The sequence below is a fragment of the Ciconia boyciana genome, chromosome 18 (genome assembly GCF_034638445.1).
Source record: "Ciconia boyciana chromosome 18, ASM3463844v1, whole genome shotgun sequence".
NCBI lineage: Eukaryota > Metazoa > Chordata > Aves > Ciconiiformes > Ciconiidae > Ciconia > Ciconia boyciana.
The window spans coordinates 6,332,364-6,356,346 of NC_132951.1; the positions used below are offsets into that span (position 1 = coordinate 6,332,364).

Genomic DNA, 23,983 nt, shown 5'->3' on the forward strand with positions numbered 1-23,983 from the left:
GAATGCTACATAAAATTTTTTTCACCTATCCTGCCTCTCTCTCCTAAGTATAACAGTCTGAGATACTTTTGCTCATGTGTTGTCACTGGAAGAGCCTAAAAATAATGGATGAGAGGAAAGGGTTGTATATGCTGTTCAAGAGCCTTTATTTCCTTACAGCTCTCTGTAGTTGTGAAATATCTGTGTTGCACAGGGGATGCTTTTTGGCATATGTTTGTAACTTCACATGTAAAAGCTGAAAAACTATGTAGCACAGCTTTACTTCAGGTTTTGGTGTGCAAAAAACCTCTGAACAAACATTTTGGTAGTGTGTATATTGGTTAGTAGCTACTTTGCTCAAAGACACTGTCATCGGCTGGTCAGAAAGGCTACCTTCTCCTGAAGGACAGACAGCCTACCCACGGTGATCAAGGCATTCAAGGCTTAAAGATTATTCTTGCATGCTTTACCCAAAAACCAAAATTGTAAGCTGAGCGAATGCACCAGCCTATCCTGTAGGTAATGAGAATGCGTATCACATGACATGCGTGACTCGGTTCCTATTTAAATCAGTGCCCTGGGGATTTACAGCCTTATTTTTGGAATGGGGGGGGGATAGCTAGGTTCCAGCTCTATTTAAAGACAAAATAATGTTTCTCTGGCTGTGTGGCTGCATGCAGTCTTCTGAGATGCAATGAAGTAGCCCAGGAAACAACCCTGGAAGGGTGGAAGCATGCATCCATTCCTGGTAAAGCACAATATGAACTGTGAGCACCTCCACACCTCCTCTTCTGGATAATTGTGGGCTGTTTTTTCTTTTTGCATTGTGGCTTTTGCTCTGATTCTTGTCTGCATCATCCTTATACTTGTATTATGTGTAAAATTGTTGACAGCTCCTTTTCCAGAGGTTCAGTATGATTGACATGAAACTGTCTTGAAATAGGAAAGCTGTAATTGTTGGAAGAAGACAATTTTTGCAAGAAATGTGCTGTTGTGAAACACATGCACCTAATTTAGGCACCTTTGGAGACTGAGATCTGCATAGTTGTTGATGCTTTTCAAAAATACTTAGTCTTGAATAGAAAGCTTGCGTATCATAGTGCCAACATTTAATGTTTGTGGGAATGTGGTGAATTGTTCCAGCTAACAAAAGCCTTCACTGAGCTAAACAATATAAATATAAATGCAAATATTTCACTTGGTTATTAGCAGTTGAGTTGAAGTACTTGATGGTTAGGAACAGCATGACAACGTAGTGCACTCCATTCGCACAAAGGTCAGAAGATGTTTTCTTTTATATGATATGTATGGTTTTCATGCATACGATTACAGCAATTTGTATTGACTTGAATGTTGAATCTGTTGTTGTCTTGGTACAGTTATCTTTTGTGGTTTGCTTGTGGGTTAATCCCTGGAAACAAAAAAACCCCTGGCGTATTGACAGACTAGTAAAAAGCTAGAATCCATGCTTCTTGAAGAGTTGAACAAGTAAAAAAGTGTCAAAATAGTGGAAATTCAGAACCTATTTTATAATTATAATGCAAGAATTAAGTGCTTTTTTTCATTCTTCATGATACATTGGCACATGCAGTGTTTGGAAGTTGCTGGTCAGTGGAGCAATATTGATTTCCCTCTAGGGGCAAGGCATTCATCTATCCTTCTCAGCAGGGGGTGAGATTGATTCCTTAATCAGAATAGTAACAATCCATCCTGAAGCTTCCTCAAGGTATTAGGGCTAAATTAAACAGTCTGGGACTAATGTGTAAGCCCTAATGCACTTCAAGAGGCTTTCTTGGATAAAGAGAATTTTGAAAATAATAAGATGATGAACCCAAAACTAAAAGAAAAAAGCCACAGGCTCAAATCGCCCTTAAAAAGGGGGACTGTAATACATTTTCTTTGTGTGGTGCAGTGCTTAATGCTCAGATTCTCTTAGGGAAAAAAAGAAAAAAATGCATGAACTATATAGCTCTATTCATGGCATTGCATTTATAACTTGCTTGCTCTCCTTTGTGTATGTGTTCCACAGCTGTTCCAAAAATAGATATGGTCACAAATATTAAATTAGTAGAATTAGGCATCTTAAAGCCAGGAAATACACCATTTTTTAACAACAGTCACTACTGAGGAAATGTGGGTTCCTATGCATATTGTATTATGTCTTAATTTTGCAAAATTTTAAGATTGTGTTTACTTGTGTGCATTTACAAAGGCTACGATTATGCATGAGTTTCTTGAGGATAAAAATGTCATGCTTGCATTCAGCTTTTCTGGAAATCCTTTCATTAACTTGAATGAGGAACGAAACAGTATGACTGAGCTTTAGTCTGTATATTAAGTGCTCATAAGCAAGATTTAACTGTAATATGTCAGTAACCTTGTTGGATGTGCTTACTGATCATTATGAATGTCATTCATATACAGGAGTACTAAAAAAAAAAAAAAAGTGGGGTAAACCGCATGATGTTTCTTCAGCCTTGCTCTTAGTTCTTAGCTACTTTGTCTCGGTCCATGTCAGTCTGCACACCGAGTCAGGTAAGCAGTAATTTTCTTTTTACAGAATATTGGAATCCTTTACAAATATATCCAGAAGGCCTGAGGACTTTATAAAAGCTGTAATGTTTCAGGGTGACTCTTTGTTAATAACGTCTGTGACGACATACTGAACGTCCCTGGTAGAAGTTGGCAGATGCTCTCATCTTAAAGAGCTCTGACTTCAGAGATGCTCTGCCAAAGTATTCTACCGTAACATAAACTTCCTTGGTCCTACCGGTTCGTGGCCCACCAGTTTGTGTTAGCAGCTAAAACTCCGTTATTTGGGGAGATGGGTTTAAACTTTGGGGTTTGTGAAAAATAAGCTCTTTACTTTCCCTTTCTTGACTGAGAGTAATAGCAGTTTCAGGCAACCTTTGGACCAGAGTTGTAGCTTCCAAAGACTATTTGAAGTGGAAGGTATTGCCATTATGACAACTAAGAGCACCGAATGAGCTCGTTGTCCTTGCTGTGGGATGGGATGTCCTTTTCAAACTGTGAGAAATTCTCTCACCCTTTGTGTACATAGGTAAGCATGCATTTGTTTTCCTCTTTCCCCTCCTCTGTATCAGTCTGGTTCGGAGGCCAAGCTTGCTTTCCCTGCTTGGTAGATAAAACATCTAGTAGATTCCTGTCAGTATCCTCTTTCACATCTTTTAGATGATTCAACTGCTCATCAAGCAAATGGTCTATCCTTGTGTTATAAAATAGTTGGGGAGTTATGGGACATTCAGGGAACTGTGCCCAGAGCTCCAGTTGCTGTCTGAAGATCAGTAGCTCTGATCCATCCAAGTCAAAGGTTGGACAGGAGGTTCCTGTTTGCTGTTCTTCAAACAAAATCATTTCTTCTGTGGTCGAGTGCTCTTTAATGCAACAGGCAAAGCTGCAGCAATGTAATGGATGAAAGCTGAAGTAAGCAAAACATAGATACAAGGAAGAGTGAAAGGGGAAGAGGAGGAAGAGTGGCATGTTGTTATTTTTAATAGCAGGAGTTGATACGGATTGCCCAGGGACTGGTAGATCTTCTGTCAGAAGGACCAGTTGTATATTGAGATTAGAGCCTCTAGGTCCCCTGTAAGCTTCGGGGCTCCTCGGTCCTGTTGTGCCAGCGGTTGTGTGGGACTGTTGCAGCAGTCACCCTTCAGCTCGGGGCTCTTCCCCTCACAAAGTTTGTGAAGATCTGAGCTCCTGTTTGTCAGTCCTGTGGAGCAGTTTAATCTGTGTCACTGCTCTGGATTGCTTTTGATGATACTGCTGGATGCTTACGACAGTGACTCATTCATTTTGGACATGATAGATGCTCTTATTTCTTGAAATTGCTTTCTGGGTAAGCGTTTCTGAGCATGACCATTCCATGAAGATTTATTTTTGGTTTGTTTTTTTTGTCTTTTTTTATAAGGCAGTTCAGTTTACCTAAGAATTGTATTTAAGTCCAGGTTTGGAAGATGGTATTGATCCTATGTTTTGCATTCACATTAAAAAGAAAATAGAACAAGGAGTATTTTTTTGATCTTCCTGTCCCAAGATAAAATGTTAGTTACTGTTGTATAAATGAGACAATATATGTTAAGGTAGCATCTGTATTTTGAACTATTTGATTTAAAGTTTGTAAACTGTGTGATTTTCTTCAGCCTAGACAGAAAAGTACAAGGGAATAGGAATTATAAAGGTGACAAGAAAGCAAAGATATGAAAAGTTTATGTAACTTTGGGGATTTTATCTGTAGGAAAATTTATTATTTTTGCTTAAATTACAGCCTTTTAATTTTAGAGAGAGGATAAACTTATGAGATTTATTTTTGCCTTGCCACCACTGTCACTTATAATACGAAGCCCTTATAAGCTTCATCTCCCAAAGCACTTGCACTGGTGTCAAATGTTGCTCAGACTGTTTATTAGTGTATCTGTTATTTTAGAAATTGTTTGTATTTTTTACCATTGTTCAAGTAAATCACATTTTTATAAAAGACTGAACCTTGTTCTTCAGCCCATACCTTTATGAGTAATTTCAATTATGTCAGTGCCAATATAAGAGCTGAAGCCCTGGGCTTTTTGTTTATGAATCCATTGTGTCTGTTTGCATTATGTCTTCAGGGTTTTTTTTGAGGTTAATAAGAAATTTAGATCATCGTGCTTAATTTAGTAATGCTGACTCTGCTCTCTGAACATCTGTCACTCTGTTTGCATCAATATCTGTGCAAGGCAGGGCAATGTTCAGAACCTTCGGTCTCATTTCAGGCACATGTTGTTCTAAAGCATTTGTGTGTCTCTAGTATCCCGACTAAGAAATTTTTCTCCAGTACATGCACATGACTTACACTTCAGTCTTGAGCTCTGGTAAAGTAAATTTTCTCTTTTCTGATGTTCTGCAGCAGGACCAGTTGTTTTGTTAATATCCCATTATCTTCTGCTGTCCCCCCCATGCATCTTACTTTCCACGAGTAGATTATTTATTCTCAAAGACGCTGTTCTTTTTTGTCTCTCTCTTGCATTACTCATAAGATTAACTCCTCTCACCGTGTCCTTTAGAATTTGCAACGTATGTTTCCAAAAATGTCAGCTAAAGTGCAGTGTGATAACCTCTTCCAGGCTTGGCTGCCAGCTCAGGAAGTGTCACGTTTAACGAAGGAAGGTGTCTTATAGATCAATTGAATATACCAAATGTCATAGAAGCATCAGATAACTTACTGTGCCTGTAAGACTCCAGAGCACTGGAAGGAGGCTTGCTGATAGTAACTTGGTATTTTAATATAACGGCAAGACTTTAAAATTTAAAAAAAAAAAAAAAAAATGTTTTGAGGTGGGGAGTTTTCCCAGGTTATATTTGCTCTGATGAACTGTAATATCCAAAGCCAAAATCTGTTACACAAAAAATGAGAACTTTGCCTTTAATATCTTCTGCTTTGAAACTAAATGCTCTGATACCACCTCATTTCAGTAATAAATGAGTTAGAAGTGCATCTAGCAAGACTTTTGAGGAGTGCTTCTTGGTGTAATTTACAGGATGTCAACCCTTGTAGCACTTAAACATCTGTTGTTTTAGTAAGTGCTTTGCTTAGTGTTGTGCTGTTCCAGAAGTCCCACTTGCTTTTTAAATTTTTATTTATTTTATGAACCTGGGAGGAGTTCTCATAGCAGTTGTTGCTGGAGATCCCATCCCCATTGTGCTAGGTAGGCATTGTACAGCCCAGGCATTGATGGGCCCTGTCTTGAAAATTGTGTAACACAAATTAAAGACAAGCAAGATTGGAAGAATGGAGCGCGTGTCACTCAAGGACGTGGAAATCATACACAGGTCTCAAACCTCTCCCATTTCATGACTCTTCTGGTCTGGGGAAAAAGATAGTAATTTCTCTTGCACCCACGTTTGTTATGAAAGTTCCGATGTGTTCTGAAATTGTAAGCTACTGAATAGTTACTGTACCCTGAGACTAAGTAAAGAAGTAAAATAGAGGGTATCTATTTTATTGTATCTTCTTACATTGAAAATTGGTACAGTATGCTGATAGATACCCAAAATAGATGCTCTATACTAGAATTGCAGTGTTCGCTGAATGCTATAAAAAGTCTGTATGTCTGACAGCCACGTTTCAAAGAGTTATTTTTCCAGTGTACTAATTAATTCCCTTAAAATAAATAGGCAAAAAATGAAATACAACAACATCAATGTTTAATGGCATCTGCTTAAAACCCTCCTGGTCTAGACTTTTGAAGTTGTGCAGGGGTAATATTCAGATGTCCCTATCAGGGACGGAGAGTATGGAATGTGTGTGTTTGTGTTTTCTTTTCATTTAAGGAGTTAATTACTTACTCCTTAAAGATGTAATTGTGAGATGCCCTACATGGCCCTGCTCAAAAATAATGGGTTGTAGGAGACAGCTTCATCTCTCTTTGTAGGCCGTTGCACCATGAATACCCATTTGGATGTTACCAGAAAGAGAGTTTCTGTTTCCTGAATGGGATGAGCTGGTCTCCACCTTTCAGCAGGCAGGCTCCTCCCTTTGAAGCAAGCCTGCAGAAGTCATACTGAAAGTGGGCTGTAATTTTTCTCTTGCTTCTGGAAAGAGTGAGCCCAAGTGACCGACATCTTATTCTGCACATCACATTGTTTCCTGTTCTGCTGCTGAACAGTGCAGCTACAAGCTGACCTAAATTTATGGTTCTCTTGCGAGATGCCAGTCTACTCTTGAGCAGTAGACTGGCAGTATTTTTATACGTGAACTGGCTGTATTCATTGTTATTGCTATGTTATCAGCTGCTTATTTTGAATGGCAGGCTTATGGAGAAGTGAATTTGTAACAGATTTGCGTGTAATTTGTGGGCACTGTTTATTCCAAATAGACCTGTAGAGTTGGGGAATCCATTCCTTTCTGGAAAGGAGGCGAACATTTGTTAGCTTTCCTCCCACAATAGTGGTAGAAAAGAGCAGCGCAGTGCTTGCCATCCTCTCTTGATACTTCATGGTTTGTTATTGCTGTGAAAGGAAAACACAAGTAGCATGTTATAATGTAAGCATTCCTTCTGTGTTTGTTGTTGTTGTTGTTGTGGTAGCCTTCTACTTGGTCTTCCAAGAACATGAGAAGAGTGGAAATCAGGATTGTGTAGCTGTGGAGTTTTATTCACAAAATTTCACCACATGTGCTGTGTGCATGGCACGCTCTTCTATGACATAGTCTTAGTAAAGCAATTCATTAAGAAATATTCCTGTAAAACATGCTGTGCTATAATACCGACTCAAAACTTGACCAGCAGCTCTCCATTACTTCTGTTATGAAGATTTTAATAACATTGAACCGTAGTTTGTGTTAGTCCTTTAACTAATAACGTCACGATTTATGTGGTATAGTGGTCTTGTTTTTGTTTGTCTTCAAGACAGAATGCTGCTTTTTATCACTGTCCCAGTAATCAGTCCAAAGTACAGGAAGCGGCTTTACGCTTGGAAAAGCTGTAGCACCCTTTCAGAAAATATGTTTGGTGCCTCAGATTTTTTCAGCCTGCTAACACATTCAGAACACAGGACAAGCAGCTTAAGATCTGAATGAGATTGTTCACCAAATGAGTTGGTGCAGCATATTAATTTGCCAGCACTTCTAAATGCCTGCAGTGTTACAAGAGCCTGCAATGTCACTAAAATACCAGGAGCTTTGTTGGCTCTAAACTCCTTAAAAGAGAGTTTAAAATTCTTGTCTGTTTGCTGTAGCCTTACCAGCTTTATAAAGTATTTCAAGATCTGTATTTGAAAAATGTTGTGCGTCCTGGGCTTAGCAAAGTTAGTAACAATCTTTTCCTGGTAGTATTCATTGTCTTGGAGTTTCATTGTGCTCTAAGTTTTACTGTATAGTTCATTATTATGTGAGGCTCCTATTAGTGCTTTTATCTAGGTGCCAATGGATACATTTATTGCATGTTTTGCGAAGTGCTTAGTCTCAATGGACAGTCTAGGGTTTATGTTGAAAAAATAGTTGCCTTACAGTTAGGTAAACTAACATAATGTGGTTTTAATGAGACTGTATGCAGTCAACCTGATTTTTTCATGTGTACTTTCCGTTCCATCTTAAGTTCATAAGTTGGTATCTAAATGCCAGAGTAGAACTGATATGACAGAGTAGAACTGATATTTCCTCTTTGTGTAGTAAACCAACCTCCACTCCCCCTCCTCCCCCAAACAGTATTCTGTCTGACAGTTCTTGGAGAAGAGGGATATGAATGGGGTTTTAAAACTACAGAAAGTTTCAAACTTTTAGAAATCTATTTTTGAAATGGATGCTTTTATTCAGAGATTGAACCCAAACATTTTAGTAAAAGCTGCCTAGATGGGTAAAGCATAGTTTTAGTACCTGCTGCAGCACAACTTCTATCTGAGGTTTATGAACTAGTAGCAATTGACTGTTCAGAACTGGGAACTGAATATAAAGCTGCGTGCTTAGGAATGGAATTAAAAAAAAAAACACAACAAACCTCCAAACATTTTGTGCTGTCCCTTGTTTCTCTGATGCTGGATTTTAGGAAGGATGCAGAACTGGAAGATGGGATGGGTGGAAGGAAGTGGTCAGACTGGTGTGACATACATGTGGCTTTTAATCTTGTCTCCAATAAGCACTGTTTTAAATTGGGTAGTGCTTTTCCTCATGTCTATGTCTAAAAACTAGATTACTAGAAAAAGACTGTTTACTGATATAGTTCCCATTAGGGTTGTGAAGATGCATGCTTATTCAAGCATTGTGAAGGCTTGCAATCTAGATCATGGTACCATCCTCACTGTTATAGCATGTGTTATAAAATACTCACGTGCGTTTTTTTGAACCCAAGGACACAAGACTGTTGTCGCAAGAAAATTGAATTACCCCTTTTGCTCAGCTAGACTTGCCTATCCAGCTTATGAGCAGAATATCCTTGCTGAGGAAAGCAGTCCTTACTTAAAGGATCAAAGGATGTTGCTTTTCTTGCTCAGGATGGTGAAACATTATTTATTCCTGCTGCTTAGGTTTCCAAGTCATATTGGTCAAAAGCGAATGTAATTGTTGATTTGTTTCCATAAAATGTTCTGACTCTTTTACTTTGTGAGGCTGGAGGTTTTGTAGAGAGCCAGGCTAGAAGGTTTGTACAGTCAGTCAGTAGATGCCCTATCTAAAACTGTAATTTTAGGTTATCCTGGTTAGCACAGTATGGTTAGCACACTGAACTTGAGCTTTGTCCGTTGGGGCTCAGTGTGGCCTTACTACAGCATCTTTGTGGGACAGTGAGCAAACCACTGTGTCTCACTCACTGACTGCGCTGTGGTTCCCCGCTTGTCTCTTGATTTCTCTGTGAGCGGGTCCCTGTTTCAGATCTGTTAGGTGTGTAGCAGCACTTAGCACAACGGGGCTGCTGTTAGAGCTGGAGGATCTTTGCTGCTGCTACAACTTGCTTCAAATGCTCTCTGATCAGGTGATTGGGCACTTAAAATTTATGGACGGTAGAGATAATTGTGCTATAAAACTAGTTCTGTATGTTTCACAAATGTCATGTTTATAGGGTAGGAAACACCGATTTCTTCCCATTTTACAAAGCTTGGTGACACATGGTCTCTCTCTTCTTGTATGAATGCTTTAGCGTGATGGAGTTAAATTTACCTCTTTCTCTTTAGATGCTTGTAATTGTCTTGTCCTGTGGAGAATCTCAATATTCTTGAGTGAGTAGCTGGGATGGCTCCATCGCAATCCACAGAGCATTGTGCTTGGCTGTGTGTGTGCTGCTCTACTGACTGCAAACCTGAAATGTGTGTGGGAGAACTTTCTCTTGTATTCTAGCATGTAATTTAATTGATGTTTGTTTGGTAATTTGCCTCAGATTAAATTATTCGTTGTCACTACTGAACAAATGCTTTGTCTGCTTTTGGTGGGTCAGCATTTTGCACAGTATTTCCCCTTCTTTATTCCACCTACTTTGATGCATTCATTTATTTTTGCTGCGATCTTATTACTGAGAACTGAGAGAGGCTTCTGTTGGGAGGAGGGGGGAGACCCAGTGGAGTTTGAGAGGCTTTATACACTGATTATTTGGTTAAGGGAAATGCGATTACTTTTCCTCAGATTTAAACTTTGATTTAACACGAGTTCACACTGTAATTAATGGAGTTGTTACCTGAGGATACACTTTACAGAAATGGAATAGAATGGAGCATGTGAGAAGATGAGTATATACTCTCTCCCTCCAAAGGAAAAGAGACTTAAGTTATCAGGGAATCTTTGTTTATTGATAGCAATATATGCTTTGATGCACAGGTGGATGTTTCTGATCCCTAGCAAGATGTGTCAGCGGTACCAGTTGCCACATTAGTTTTGGTTTGACCATATTTTAGTTTGTTAATCATAGATTGATTCTGTGGCCATACAGGTGATCTCGTCTTTAGCAGAGGAGAAGAGGCATGTCAAGATTCAGTTTAAAGTTTGAGTATTTTATCCAAGTGGGATCAGTCTGAAACAATGTTGTCAAAGTCAAGACAAATGGCCTGGCTCTGCAAGGTACTGCAGAGTGTGTGCAAATGCAGCAGGGGCTAGTCCCTTTTCTGCAGCGTTTCTCAGCTGAAAAGCTGAGAAGAGAAATGTAATAGGTAATAGGAAAATATTTGACAGGATGTTAGCTGAATGTCTTGGTTGCCATTTTATTAGCTGTAGGAAGAGTTGGGTCTTATTGTAATAAAAAAGCTGTGTGACAAGCCCCAATAGATGGATTTAAGGAATAGTGGCTCTTCAGCTTTTCTTTAGCTATTTGCTTATTTTCCATTTCTGGCCTAGTTCCAGAATTAATCTATTTTTTTTGCCAATGTTGCTTGACTCCACCACACAGTGTGAGGTATATGAGTGGATAATACTGAATTATGAAATGCACTTTGAACAGAGTTTGTTACAAATTTTGAAGTGATCAAGTTTGTGCTTAAAATTTAAGTTGAATTTATGCCTAGGTTTGCAGACGTTTAAAATGCTATGTACTCAGAATTACAGTGTCATTCTATCTATTGCATTGGATTTCCTGAATTGTATGGATCTCTCTGAGAAGTCTCCTGTTTTGGAAACTTAACTATTTCTTGGGTCAGATCAGCAGCCCCAAATCTGATTTCTGGGTTAAAAATGGAATGCAATGGCAGACAGAAATACTTAAGGCATAGCAGTAATCTTATTTGGTCCTGAGTTTGAAGTGGCCCTTGAAAAATCTAGGACTGTATTTGTAATGTCATGGTATTTAAGATATTAAATGCTTTTTGAACCCCATCTGCAAAGGAGTACTTTAGTCTTTTTCAGCTGTTAGTTCCATTTAATTTGGAAAAGAGAGGAGAGAACAGTCAGTTTACAGGTTTTCACTTTTCATTTGAACTTTAGGGAAAGGCTTTGGACACGCTTGGAGGAGGCTTATTTTTTGACCCTGGGTATTGCCATTGCTCCAGTGGTTCTAGGAGGCACCCTCCAGCTAAGCAGAATTACAGTGACTTTTACAACATTTTTCTTTTCCAAGCGTCTGCATAAACATCCCATGAGGACACCGTGCCTGCAGTGGGGTTTGGTAGTCAATTCTTAGAGTGCTTCACAGCCAGAGGAGGAGACAAAAACGAGTCAGAGGAGTAAAGGCTTTTCTCTTCTGTTTAATAAATAAATACATCTATGCATGAGCATCTGTGTAGAAAAGAGATTCGCACACATGCTCCATTCTACACTTGACGGGTCATTTTATTTAATGGAGATTAGAAGATCAGAAGTTTTGCTGTTGAGAATTCCAGGCATACCTGTCGAGGCCTTTACTTTTGTTTTTAAATGTGGCCCATATGGGCTATATTTAGATAGAGGGAGATCAAGGACACTTATTTTACAAAGTTTAACAATGTCACTGATGTTTTTTTTTTTTTAAGGTGGTTTATATAAAAATAATCAAATTAAATCCCCCCAAAACAAACAAGAAAACCCCTCACCTGAATATTACTCCTCCAAAGAATTCAACAGAATGGGATTGAAATTTCAGGAGTTCCTAAACTCCATCTGCGTGCTTAGAGCAGTATCGTATTTGAAAAAGTTTGAGATTAATGACAAAATCGTGCACTTTGAGGACGCATAGAACAGCTTGGGAATTCTACATGATGAATCCAGTACAGCATTGGTTTATGAAGAAGTTGGGCAAAAAGCTGGTTTCCCCAAAATACATTCCCACAGACTGCTACAGTTTGAAGTATTGCTCTGGTGGATAAGATTCTACTGTTGTAATTCAGTATGGTTTGGGATAAGAAGGCAGAATTGCCTTTTCTGTGTGTGTGTCATCTTTTAAATGGATCAGCAGGCTTGTTTGTTTTTCTGTTGTAGTTATCTGTGCAATAAGCAGGAACACTGTATGGTTCATTTTTAATAATTAGTACACAGCTGCCCAAAGGGGAAACTGTGTGGGCAAGAGATCTTGTTGATCTTTGTTTTAACAGCTGGTATTATTAAGGGAGAGCTTCGCAGAATGGAAAAAAAGAGGATGAAAATCAGTCAACAGTTAATCCAAAGATGTAGCCAGGCACCAAAAGATTTACTGGGAATTAGTTCTAAAATTGCATTCGTTCAAATTATTTCAGAATAAAAGACTGGGTGTGTATTAAATCAGGGAAGTGGGATGGCGCTGGGGAACAGTGAAAAGTTGCAACATTGTCAACTGAAAAACCTTACTGGAACAACAACAACATATATTTAGCATTGTTACCCTCCTGCAACTCCTGAGGGAGGCAGCTCGGATCTGGAGCTCTGCTGCGGCTCATGATTTATACCATCCCAGCAGCAGAGCGATACGCACCAGAATCTGCTCATTTTCAAAGCTCTTGTTTATAACACACAGAACAGAACAGTGAATCCCTGTGGGTCGTTGCAGCTTTCAGTCTGCAGCTCTGGATACTGTCAGCAAAAAGCAAATCCTTGTCCCATTCCTGTTCCCCCAGGATGGGCAGGAGGAAGAGGTTAGCATTGCTTTGTTTTGTTTCTTTGTTTTTTAAATGAGTTCCGTGGGTATCATTAATGCTAATGGTAGAGATGCCTCATCTCTCTGGGCCCCAGTAGATTTTGGTAGTTATGAGCCTTTGCTTAACTTTTGCTTAGCTAATGAGCCTGGATTTTAAGGTCTAGATTTTGCTGCTTATCCCCATACCTAGTAGGAAAAAGTTCACTTAAATTGGTTGGATTGTGCTAGCATCACCAAAAGGAGAAGCAGCATGTGCATGTTTGTCTTCAGTTTAAATAATTGAATGTGTACAGAAAAAGGTTGAAATGCACTCAGTCCTTCAATAAAAGTAGTTGGTATTTCTGACCTTACATCTGGTATTAGTTGAGGTTTCTGTCTTATTATCTTGCTCTTTAAAAGCTTTCTTATATCCTGGGTTGTAATTTGCACATTATAATGTATTTTGAAACAAAACTGCGTCCCATTCTGGGGTTTCTTGCATGTATTTTATAAGCAGAATTGTATGCTTGGAAAGAAGTGTTCATTTCTGAATGGTCTACTTATGACAGATGGTTCTCATTGTGGTGAAGTCATGCAGTGCCGCAAGCCTCAAAATGTATAAACTTATTTGAAGGAAATGAATTGCTGCTGCAGCATGGTCATCTATGAAAAGTATCCTTGGACATTGCAAACAATGTTTTTTGAGCCTTACCTTTCACTTATTTGAAGAAAACTGTAATATTAATTTTCCAAGAGCATGAAATTTTGACACCTCTAAGATGCACATTTCCTCTTTCAAGAGATGTAACACAACTTTCTTAGAAGCGTCTCCCACAGATAACAGCAGATCACTTGTGTCAAGTCTCTAACGCCTCTGTATGGCCTTTTCAGGTAACTGAATAAAAATGAAACAGCACCTATACAATGCTGTATACTAGATGGACTTAGGTTCTTCCAGATGTGCCATCTAGGGCATGTAACCTACATAATTTCACAATCAAAATCTCCCTTGTTCCAAGAAAACCAGGCTTCCCGTTAGCATTTTGCCTGCAAAAGGACCATCTTATTGTCCCTAACTATTCGGTATCCTTTGATTCAGTTGCTGTTTCTTTTAATCACCTATTGCTCATCAGCTCTGTCCTGCTCCAGTTTGAGCTGCTCACATCCTCCTGCTTTCCCACTCCCCAGAATTAATCATTCCTCTCTGTCTTACCTCTCGCAGCAGCAGTACCAGCAACCACATCCTCTCTCATATGGCACATCCTCTCTCTCACCTTCCTTCCTGGCTGCTGTGTTAGCACCGTTACTTGCCCTGTTGCTGTAGTGGGACCACAAGTTCTGCTTTACCACATCCTTTGCAGGATACAACAGGCTAAGGGGGAGGAGAAGGCTTGGTTTGACACCAGGATGGCAGAGGTGGAAGGTTTTGGGGGGTCTAATCAGTTTGGGCTGTGGTGAGGAAGGCTGTTTGCTGTAGTGCTAAGAGCAGTCCCTGGAGCCAAGACCAGGAGGTTTCTTGCAGGGGCACCTGCTCCTCCTGGAGCACCCATGGCCGGGCGGCAGCAGTGACAGGGGCTTCTGGCTGCTGCAGGAAGTAGCTTCAGTTCATGGTTTAAGCTGTTAGCAGAGCGAGATAGACATTTAGAGCGTGTGTGAACATCTTGGCAGCTGATGACGCTGGTGGTACTCACACAGGGAAGAGTCCTCCCGTGAACCAGGCGTCAGGTTTTGCAAGGCTTCTGTAATAGGTGTTAAAGTGGGTCACCAACGCGAGTGCTTGGGCCGTGCTCCCGGTGACCTGTCAGGCGGGCGGAGGTGTCTTGTTGCCGACGTGATGCTCTGTGCTGCTCTGTGCTGCTCTGTGCTGCTGCTGAGGGAGTTGCTCTTCCTTCCCCGCTTTCAAAGCTCGCTAGTTGGCTTTGCGCTGCTGTTTGTTGTCATGTTCTCTGGAACCTACTGCTGTTTGAGTCTGGTGTTGTGCATCATCTTCTCTACAACGAGGTCGTAAGCTACACTAATATGAAGACAAGCTCAGCATTTTTGTTAGTGGGGGATGTACCTATGCAGCTCTACTGTAGGTGGGTCTTTTTGTTAGATGTTGCAAATTAATTTGTTCCCTGTCAAGCGTGATGATCTGATTGCACTCCCAGAACTGGCCTTGCCTCAGCATGGCTGTAATACTCGTTTTGCCCTCCGGGTGCTGGCCTCTGCGCCGTGTGCTCAGGTGGCTTTTTTCAGAAGCACTTCTTGTTTGACTTCAGTCAGGTTTCCATCCAGGTAGGGTTAGGGTATGGCCGAAACCTGCCTGTGAGCCAGCACTTCTGCTTAAGTAGCAGGAGGGGTCACTCTTGAGTTTGTGGAAGGTGGTTTTCTGGGTGGGGATGAGTGCGGTTGGTCTCAGGAGCAATTAAGAGGGTTACTCCCTGTTACTACCCTTTGCTGTGCAAAAGGCCTTGCTATTATACTGGGGCAACTTTATTTTAAATCCAAATTAAAATTGGCATAAATATTAGAACTTATTTTGCTTTACAGCTTCAGCAAAATGCTGAAGAGTAAGCATTTCAAGACTGAAATATAGACCAGAAACTGCTTAGTTCATAATGTTTATTGGAACAAGTAGGACAATTAGAGGTGAGTTAGGTGAGTTTCTGTAGCAACATAAAAGATATTTCAACATAAACCATAGTTTGTTTGCACTCTTGATTTCTGGGATTCCCCCCCCCCCCCGAATTTTGAAATGCACTCAGTTGCCTCATAATGCGTCGAAGAATCTTATTTTTGTTTCTGTTTTCTCCTAACTGGATCAAGTTCTGAGGTGAATCAGAAGAGACAAAAGAATAGTTAAAAACCTTTTGGGCTTTATGGAAAAATGAGTTTAAGGGATGGCAATGAAGGGAAAATGGAGGTGGGAAAATAAGATGGGTTTTTTCTGGGGTATTTATTATTCAGCTCGAGCAGAAATATGCCTGTTTAAGCTGAAAAGTCAGGGAGAATGTATTTAATACTTAAAGGGTAAAATGAAATTAAACACGTGGATGAATAGGAGGTCCATGTGAAAAATGCATGTGATCATAAATGGTTTGTGAACGAGAACCGGATATACAGGGGTAATGGAAGGGTAGATTCATAAAACAACTGGTAAACCTACAGCATCATTTGAACATAAACCAAAAAGAGATGTTCTCCCTGTCCCATCAGCGTGTTTTCCATGGTGCTATTAGTCCTCCTTGTCTGTGCTGCGGGAAGCAAAAGGTTAGTGTCCTGTACTCCATTTCATACTTAACATACTTAACATGTATAAACACAGATGTTTGTTTAGTTGTCATTAACTGAGGATTTCACTGACTATAGCTGACAAGTTTTGTGGGGGAAGTTGTCTCTCATCAGTAGTGGCTGAGTCAACAGATGCTGAAGTGCTTTCATATTTTCTGCTCATCTCTGTTTTCTGGAAGGCTCTTGCAGTGGTAGCCTGTATTTTATGCATTTTCTTTCATTATTAATTTGCCTGAAGACTGTTAACATTTGCATATAGCTTTATTGTAGGTCTCTGAGTATCTGTGATCTGAATTCTGTTCTATTCTCTTAGCACTGTAGTGCCATATGGGACTTAAATGAGCCTGTGAAGGTCTCATCATCTTGTTAATTATTTTTATAATTTGAAGTTGTTAAACCATGGAATCTAAAAAAGTAATTTAGAATTTGAACACTGTAATGTATTCTTGATCTTCACTTTAATTCCTTTTTGCCTATGGAAATGGGTGAGAGTGTTTAAAAAAAAAAAAAAGGCATGTGGGAGGAGAAGGTATGAATCAGAGGTGAAAATTAGCCTTTAATTCCCCTATTCCTACTTATGTTTTTAGGACAGTGGATAAACCAGTAATTTTGGAAGGAAACTAAAGCAAACTCGCTGGAGAATGAGGCAGTAGAAAGTCTTCAAATATTCTTAACGTTTAAGAATCATGGGTCTCTTATTATGTTGCCGGTTTAGAATTACAGGAGGAATATGCTAAATATAAAGGCTTTGCTTTTCTGTTATTAGCATCTGAATTTTCAGCATACTCTTTCTTTGCTACTTGTCTCTGTATTAGCAGTCGTCTTAATTTCACATTCCTGCACCACCACCTGTGAAAGTAGCAGAAAGCGTGACAGTGACAGTTCAGCCTGGTTACTGGTGTAGTAAACACTGCCACCTAAGTCTAATCGAGCAGGTTTGACACGATGATTAAAATTGCAGAATTAATTGGTAATGTCTCCCAGAATCTAATGTTTTATTCACAGTTGAAACCAAATAGAAATCCCAGGACTTCTGACCTAGCTGTATGGTGGAGTTGGACTCCACATGACCAGCCTTTCTGTTTGTGAAAAGCGCTTACTAGATGCGGGGAGTACAGTGACTGAAGTGAGTATTGGCTGGTTGCAGAGAGACTGGGACTGTAACTCAAGAGAAGAGTGAGGACACCCCCTTTATTTCACTGGATGTTCATGCTGAAGCCCCTTGGTGGCAAATTAAGGTCCCATCCATCACTGGATCTGAACGAGCCTTGTGTTGAACTATTTTGCAATAGATGGAAGCACTCTTGAAAGAGGAAGGAATATCTTACTGAGCTGATCTTTGAAGACCACATGAATAACACTTCTTTTTTATTGCTCAATAATTGGTTGTGCTCCACCTTATGTGGCCTGGAAATGGGAAGAAAGCTTTTCTTTCTTTTGTTTTTTTTTTTTAATGGCTAACTTTCTTTTTCCCAAAATACTTTGCATAGCTGGGGAATGTGACTTCAGGAGAATAGTTGAGAAGTGAGGGGATTTGACAGCTTAAAGTAGCCGTTAAAATGAGGAAAAACAAATAGGCAGCACTATTTCCATTTTAAGCATTGTCAGTGTAACAAGCATGCAGCTGAGTTTCAGAAAGAATGCATGAATGTGAGGTTATTTGGGCAGCGGTAAAAATACCGGGAGAGAATTAATGGAAACAGAAATGAAGTTAGAAACACGCTTTGCCTTGGGGATAAAATTTTCAAAGCATTCTGGGTACTTGGATGTCCAATTCCCATTTAAGTTAATGACTAAAGTTCTTTCCTCTTTTGAGCTTTAATTTTTTGTGTGCATGCTCAAGAATGCGTTAAGTTCTGAAAAAAATATGAAGATGCCGTTTGTTTCAAACGGCTTGCAGCAGAGGCTCTGCTTTCCCACCCCTGTGAAGTCAGGTGGGTCAGCTCGTACAAACTCCTCCATCACTTGGGGAAGGCATGAAGGGTTTGTACTGGCATGTGTTGCTGTCATTGGGAAGCCAGTGGAATCTGATGAAGAGGAATAGGTTACAGCTGTATGAGTAGTTTAACTATGTGCACATCTTGATTGTCAATCAAAAGTCTATTCTTTTTAATAAGCTGTTGATATCACAAGAAGTAAGTATAGGGACTTGAAAATGGGAGAACACGATGAGATTTGGCAGGTTGGAAAGCCAAAGGACACAGGCAATAACGTGAAGGCTATGGTGGGAGCCTGCTGAGATACACGACTCATTGTCGGTGCAGTATTTTGCTCCAGAGTGTTCTTACACGTAAACCAGCCTCTGAGTCAGAGGAAAGTAGTGAATGCTTCTAGAAAATGTTTTGGTGTTCCTTTTTCAGAGAAAACAGGTGCAAAGTGACCTTTTGTTTCCCCCCTGCACTGTGGTCTGGTGGGAGCGTTCTCACTGAACACTCTGTCATACTTCTTGTCTTGTTTTCTTGCTTTTCTTGAAGAATGCTAAAGCCTTGTGGAATTTATTGTTTTCTAACATTATCCCTAACTGGAAGGGTGAGGAGGCTGCAAAAACAAACAGAGGAGAAGGTTCCTTCAGAGGGGAGACAGATAAATCCTCACAAGCTGCACTCTTGCTTCTTTTTGTAAGTTACATGCTTCCCCAGCCACCAGCTTCTTGCTGGCTTTGTGTGACACTGATACCTTGATCTTTGTGTTTGAAAACCACTTTCGAGTTTTACTGTTTGAATATGAGAAGCTTCTTACGCCTGGTGCTACAAGTGCTTAAGTTAACCAAAATACTACCTAATTTACTGATGGCATTGCCCTATTCATGAGATCTTTTTTTCTGGGATTAATTACTATGAAGAGATTGCTTTAAGCTATAAAATTATTCTGGAGTTAAGTGAAAGCTGAAATGAAACACAGTACTGGAGTTTGGGAGTCTTCTGAAGAACTTACTTTTCTAGCAATCTGCTTCTCGGAAATCTTTTATGGGAAGTAGTCTGTTACGGAGAAGGGTGAAAGTCTCATTGTTAGAAATACTAAAACTAGACTGAATTTGCTACTGAATAGTTGCGATTTTTTTTAACTTTTCAGATTCCATGTAATAAAGTCTGGAAATACTAAATCAATTTTAAAAAGATCTTTTAAATGGTGATTGTTTGAAGGGATGACATTGTTGATAACTACTCTCAAAAATCTCCTTCTTAGATGTTCTGTTTTTGCATGGATTGCATGTATCCCTGGACGTTAGGATTCCACGAATTAAAGGTTATGCTTTATGATCAAAGAATTCTGTGTACTCTGTCATCTGCACGATTCATTAGCTTTAACACAGAGCCTTTGCTTACCTTCGGCTGGCTGAGCAGATCCATGAAACAAGGAGGACACATCTCTGTTAGGTCCCTCTGGCTGCACTGCCTTTCCTTTGAAATCTCATGCTCAGCAAGTGATGGTGTTGCCAATTTTACTGACTTTTTTCATCCTTAAGGAACACAGAAAAGAGAACAGATAATGGAATATGTGACCCCAGTGTAACACACTGTTGTGGGGCGTTGGCTGTTTAGTGAAATGGCACTTGGGCCAAAACTGTTCCATGCCCGGAAAAGGACAGAAACTCTTCTCTTCAGCAAAGTCTGCAGAACGCTAAATTTCACCTTGTCTCGCTTCTTGATAGCAGAGGTCAGTGCTTGTAGTTTATCTGGTTGAGGTTCTTCTGGTTACGGCTCAGTGCAGGACAAGCGTGTCTGCTCACTTTACGAATAGAAAGCTAGCATCTTCACACAGTTGGTCTGACAGCTGCGCTGCGGTGCGTTCACCTTTGCACTGCACATCATGGAGTTTTCTCTCGCCAAACTTGACAGAGTGAGGCCACTGAAACCGTCCAGCAGATCCATCTGTGGGATTACAGACCAAACTGAGGCAGCTACCTGGAGCCATCTGCAGGTTTTTATTCATACTCTGGTCTAAATTATGCTCTGAGAATTGAGTCAGGGTGGTGGTGATGGTGGTGGAAAAGGTTTGGACAAGCTGCCACCAAGATTGCCTTTCCAGGGTGAGCCTGCTCTATCTTTTTGTGCAGTCAGCAGTCTGAATTCTCTAGAAGGGTAGGATCTCCTTGAAAGACATTGTTTCCTATGGGAAACTATGGCCTTTCCTCTTTGGATGGAGTTACAGTAGGATGCTAAGTTAGTTTTTTGCTACTAGTATGGTATATCTGATAAGGGTGGTTTAATTTGCTTACAGGGATTAGGGAGTGGATTTCCCTCCCTGAGATTTCCCTTCTCAAAGTTGGGAGTGTGTGAGAATGCATGTAAACTTGTGAGTAATGGACTGCCTCGTGGGGTATTTATTTTATATGCATGTGTTTATGTTAAATAGTGTAAATTGTGGCAGAGTAGGGTGTGGGATAGGTATAAGACCTCTTTATCAGAAACCTTAAAAAGGCCATGTTTGCATTACTTTCTTGATGCCAGCATAATCCGAGAGATGTAGAGGTTGTATATTTGAAGCAGAGCAGAAGGTGCCTCGTTGTGCTGGCATTGCACTCCAGCCAGCACACCATGTTCCTTCCTCATCTGAGCCCCCAGGGAGGAGGAGAGGTCCGTGATGTTACCCATGTAGTATTTGTATTCTCCCCAGCTGTGAAATTGTCTGAAATAAGGATTTGTCTATATGCAAATATGTACTGGCTTAGTACATGTCTTCCCTTTCTGCAGAATACGTACATCCTCTTTTTGAGTGAATGATGTTGTACTGGTTTAAGGGTGACATGGTGCTGGAAGTCAGGATTTTATTCTGTGTACTTTGAATCTTTTTTTTTTTTTTTCCAGTTGCCCTTAACCACTTTTTCTTTGTTCCTGGAGCATGGGGCTTAAAGTTCTTTACTATTTTTGTAAGTTTATACTATTGCCCTTTTGCTGTTCTCCCCCCAGTGCCTCTTTAATTGACTAATACTGACATAATTTAAACTGAAGCCTAGTCTGGTTTGGCTGAATTGGTTTAAAATAGTACCTTATGCTAAACCAGGGCAAATATGCAGATACACACACCCTGTGTGTCCTATTCCATGCATATTACCTGCTCTTTTAACTTGCTTCTTGCTAGGGTTTTGCAAATTTCCTCCTCTAACATGGTTTCTATTTCTCCCCGTCAAAATACAGTTAAAGCAGTTTTGTTAGCAAGTAGCAGCTTCTGTGTACATGACTGTTTTGTTCAACTGGAAGAATCTCTCCTGATACTAATCTAACTTACTGTCAGAGCCAGATATGCTACAAAACAGAAAGTGGTATTTGCTTAATAGCAACATATTAATAAATGAGGCTTTGTAGTAGTTTTCTGTTATTTTTCTACTCTGCATCTAAGGAAGTGGGCTTGTATTGCTTTGATAACATTCAGTGATAGCTCTACAAACTGCATGTCACAAGACCAAATCTTTGGCAGATGGAAAGAAGCATCGCTTCTGTCAGAAACTTTAATTGTGGCAGCTAAGCGTCTGACCCAAATCTATTGCTGTGTACAGTTTTCTTGGAAAATGTTGTAAATCTAACCTTTGTACTGCAGATGTACAAACTTACTCTCTATTTTCCATGTAAATCATAATGCAACCTGCTGCCAAATAAGTCAGGCTGATATTAAAGACCTTGTTTACGCTGTGTTTCTGTCAGGATAAGTATTCAGTGTATCACAGTTTAAAAATATTTTTCAAGTCTTGTAGAAACATGAACTTCTGAAATGCTGTGTGGAATGGATGGTTATGGAATTTGAGTGTTGTTGAAGTAATCAAATTTTTAAAAGTAAGGTAATTTTAGGTTAAATCTGCAGATAGTAATAAGCTGGCTTGGATAATTAATTTGGATTTAGAGTTGCTTAATTTCTCTTGGCATTTTCAAATCCCAAACTGACTTGTGGAATGTTCTTGATTGAAAAAGATTTTATTGAAAACACGTGTGGCTGTTTTTGAGGGCAACAATATTTGAAGAACAAAGTAGCATCTGTATATAAATGGAGGTAGACAAGAAAACTTACTGTAACCATAGCTAATGTCATTTTTTGTGGCATCATTTGTTAGCATGTGTTCTGTTTTAGAACAAAACAGGCTATGGGGAAGTAAATTCTGTTGTGAAAAAAGATTGTTAGCTGTTCTAAATGGTATTTTAAATTCATAACACTGACAAAGCTTGAGTATAAATCTATATTTTTCAGACTAAAATCAGAATGATTAATTAGGATTAGACCTCAAATTAATGCAACTTCTATTAAATCTTGAGAGTAAAATAAAGTACTGGCAAGAGTATCCATTTCTTATCCTTTGTCTAAGTATGTCTTTATATTAGAAAGTTGTATTCAGTAGAATTGCCAGGACTTCTGAAATGAAACTGATTCAGAAATGAGGAATGAAGAATGGTACTGAATCTGTCTCGTTTTAAAAGACAGATTCCATCGATTTAAAAACCTGTGTCGCCACAAAGATGTCTAACTGTGGTAATGGAAAATATTAATAACACTTTCTTTATGGTGATATGCACTTTGGAAATTATTTTTAGTTATCTCTATGTTCAACAAGACGAAACTATTTTTTTTGATTCATTGCAGGACCAGTTTGACAACTTAGAAAAACACACGCAATGGGGTATTGATGTTCTGGAAAAATACATCAAGTTTGTAAAAGAAAGAACAGAGATTGAACTCAGCTATGCAAAGCAGCTTAGGTAAGTTGATATGTAGAGTTCTGGACTTTTGAGTTGCATCTGTTCAGAGCCTGTAATCATCTGTAAGTTCACTGTTTCAGTGGTGGTAATTTGTTTGGTTTATAATAAGGGCTTTTAGAGAATAGCTTTAATTTAGAGAATGGAAAGCTAAAATTAATTTAAGATACTGTTTTATTATCTCTGCTAGAAATCATATGCCTTGCAAAAAGAAAGGTTATTTAGGTGACTTAGTAGCATACTAGGGCTTACTCACGATTTGTGCATGATTAATGGCTCAGGCTTTGAGGATAGCATTGTAATGTTTTCCATGAAATTAGGACTGCTGTGTGTAAATGCTGAAGAGTTTAAGAATTCAGCAGAATAATGATCTTTTGTTGTAAGGCAAAGTTTAGGGTTTCTTTTCATAAGACAGGCTCTTTATGAATGCATGTTGGAGAAACTGCAGGTCAGAAAGTCAGTCTTAGCCCTTGGAAATTTTGCCTATGTAGTTAGCCAGGTTGCAGCCTGAGATTTGACAGTTTTATAATCTCGCCACTGTTCTTGTGATGTGTCTCCTGAACAGAGCAGAGATCCTGTGAATTTCTCTCAAGTAGCTAAATTACTGGAAATTCCTTCTATGTACGTTCTGCATGTCTGGTTCGACCATCGGGTTGTAGGTAAAGAGGCAAGTGCATGTGAACCAGACCCAGAAAACATATGCCTTGAGGCCAGATCCCGTGTAAATGGGGAAGGGCAAAGGGAAAGGGATGCTTAAGAACCCTCCCACAACGAGTAGCTCTTACCCTGCTTTTCCCAGTAGGGTAGAAAAAATGAGGTGAACAGGGGTTAGAAGGGAGTACAACACAGAGGCAGTCCTGCTGCTGCCGAGAGAGGCTGGGGTGCAATTTTGTTGGCAGCCACTAGTGTCCAGTGATAAACTGGAAGTGGTGGAGCTAACTGGGGAGGGACGTGCAGGACTAATCCTTCCTAACCCCTCCAGTAAATCCATACCTTTTTTTTATGACTATAATACATATTAGAACTCCTTCCATTTTCTCAGTATTTATAGAGATTGAGATCTGAGGTTCTAGTTGATCT

General features: G+C 39.6%; 1 protein-coding gene across 18 annotated transcripts in view; it reads left to right on the plus strand.

Moving 5' to 3' along the window:
* The window catches only part of FNBP1 (formin binding protein 1), a 110,122-nt gene that overhangs the window by 15,662 nt on the left and 70,477 nt on the right, over positions 1 to 23,983 (plus strand). For 17 of the 18 annotated variants that reach the window (XM_072883440.1, XM_072883448.1, XM_072883451.1 and 14 more), the window contains one exon: positions 22,791 to 22,906. The exons of the other annotated variant lie outside the window; for it this stretch is intronic. In XM_072883440.1, the coding sequence (XP_072739541.1) occupies positions 22,791 to 22,906 (116 nt within the window). The remainder of the gene's footprint in view (positions 1 to 22,790; positions 22,907 to 23,983) is intronic. 18 annotated transcript variants of the gene reach the window in all.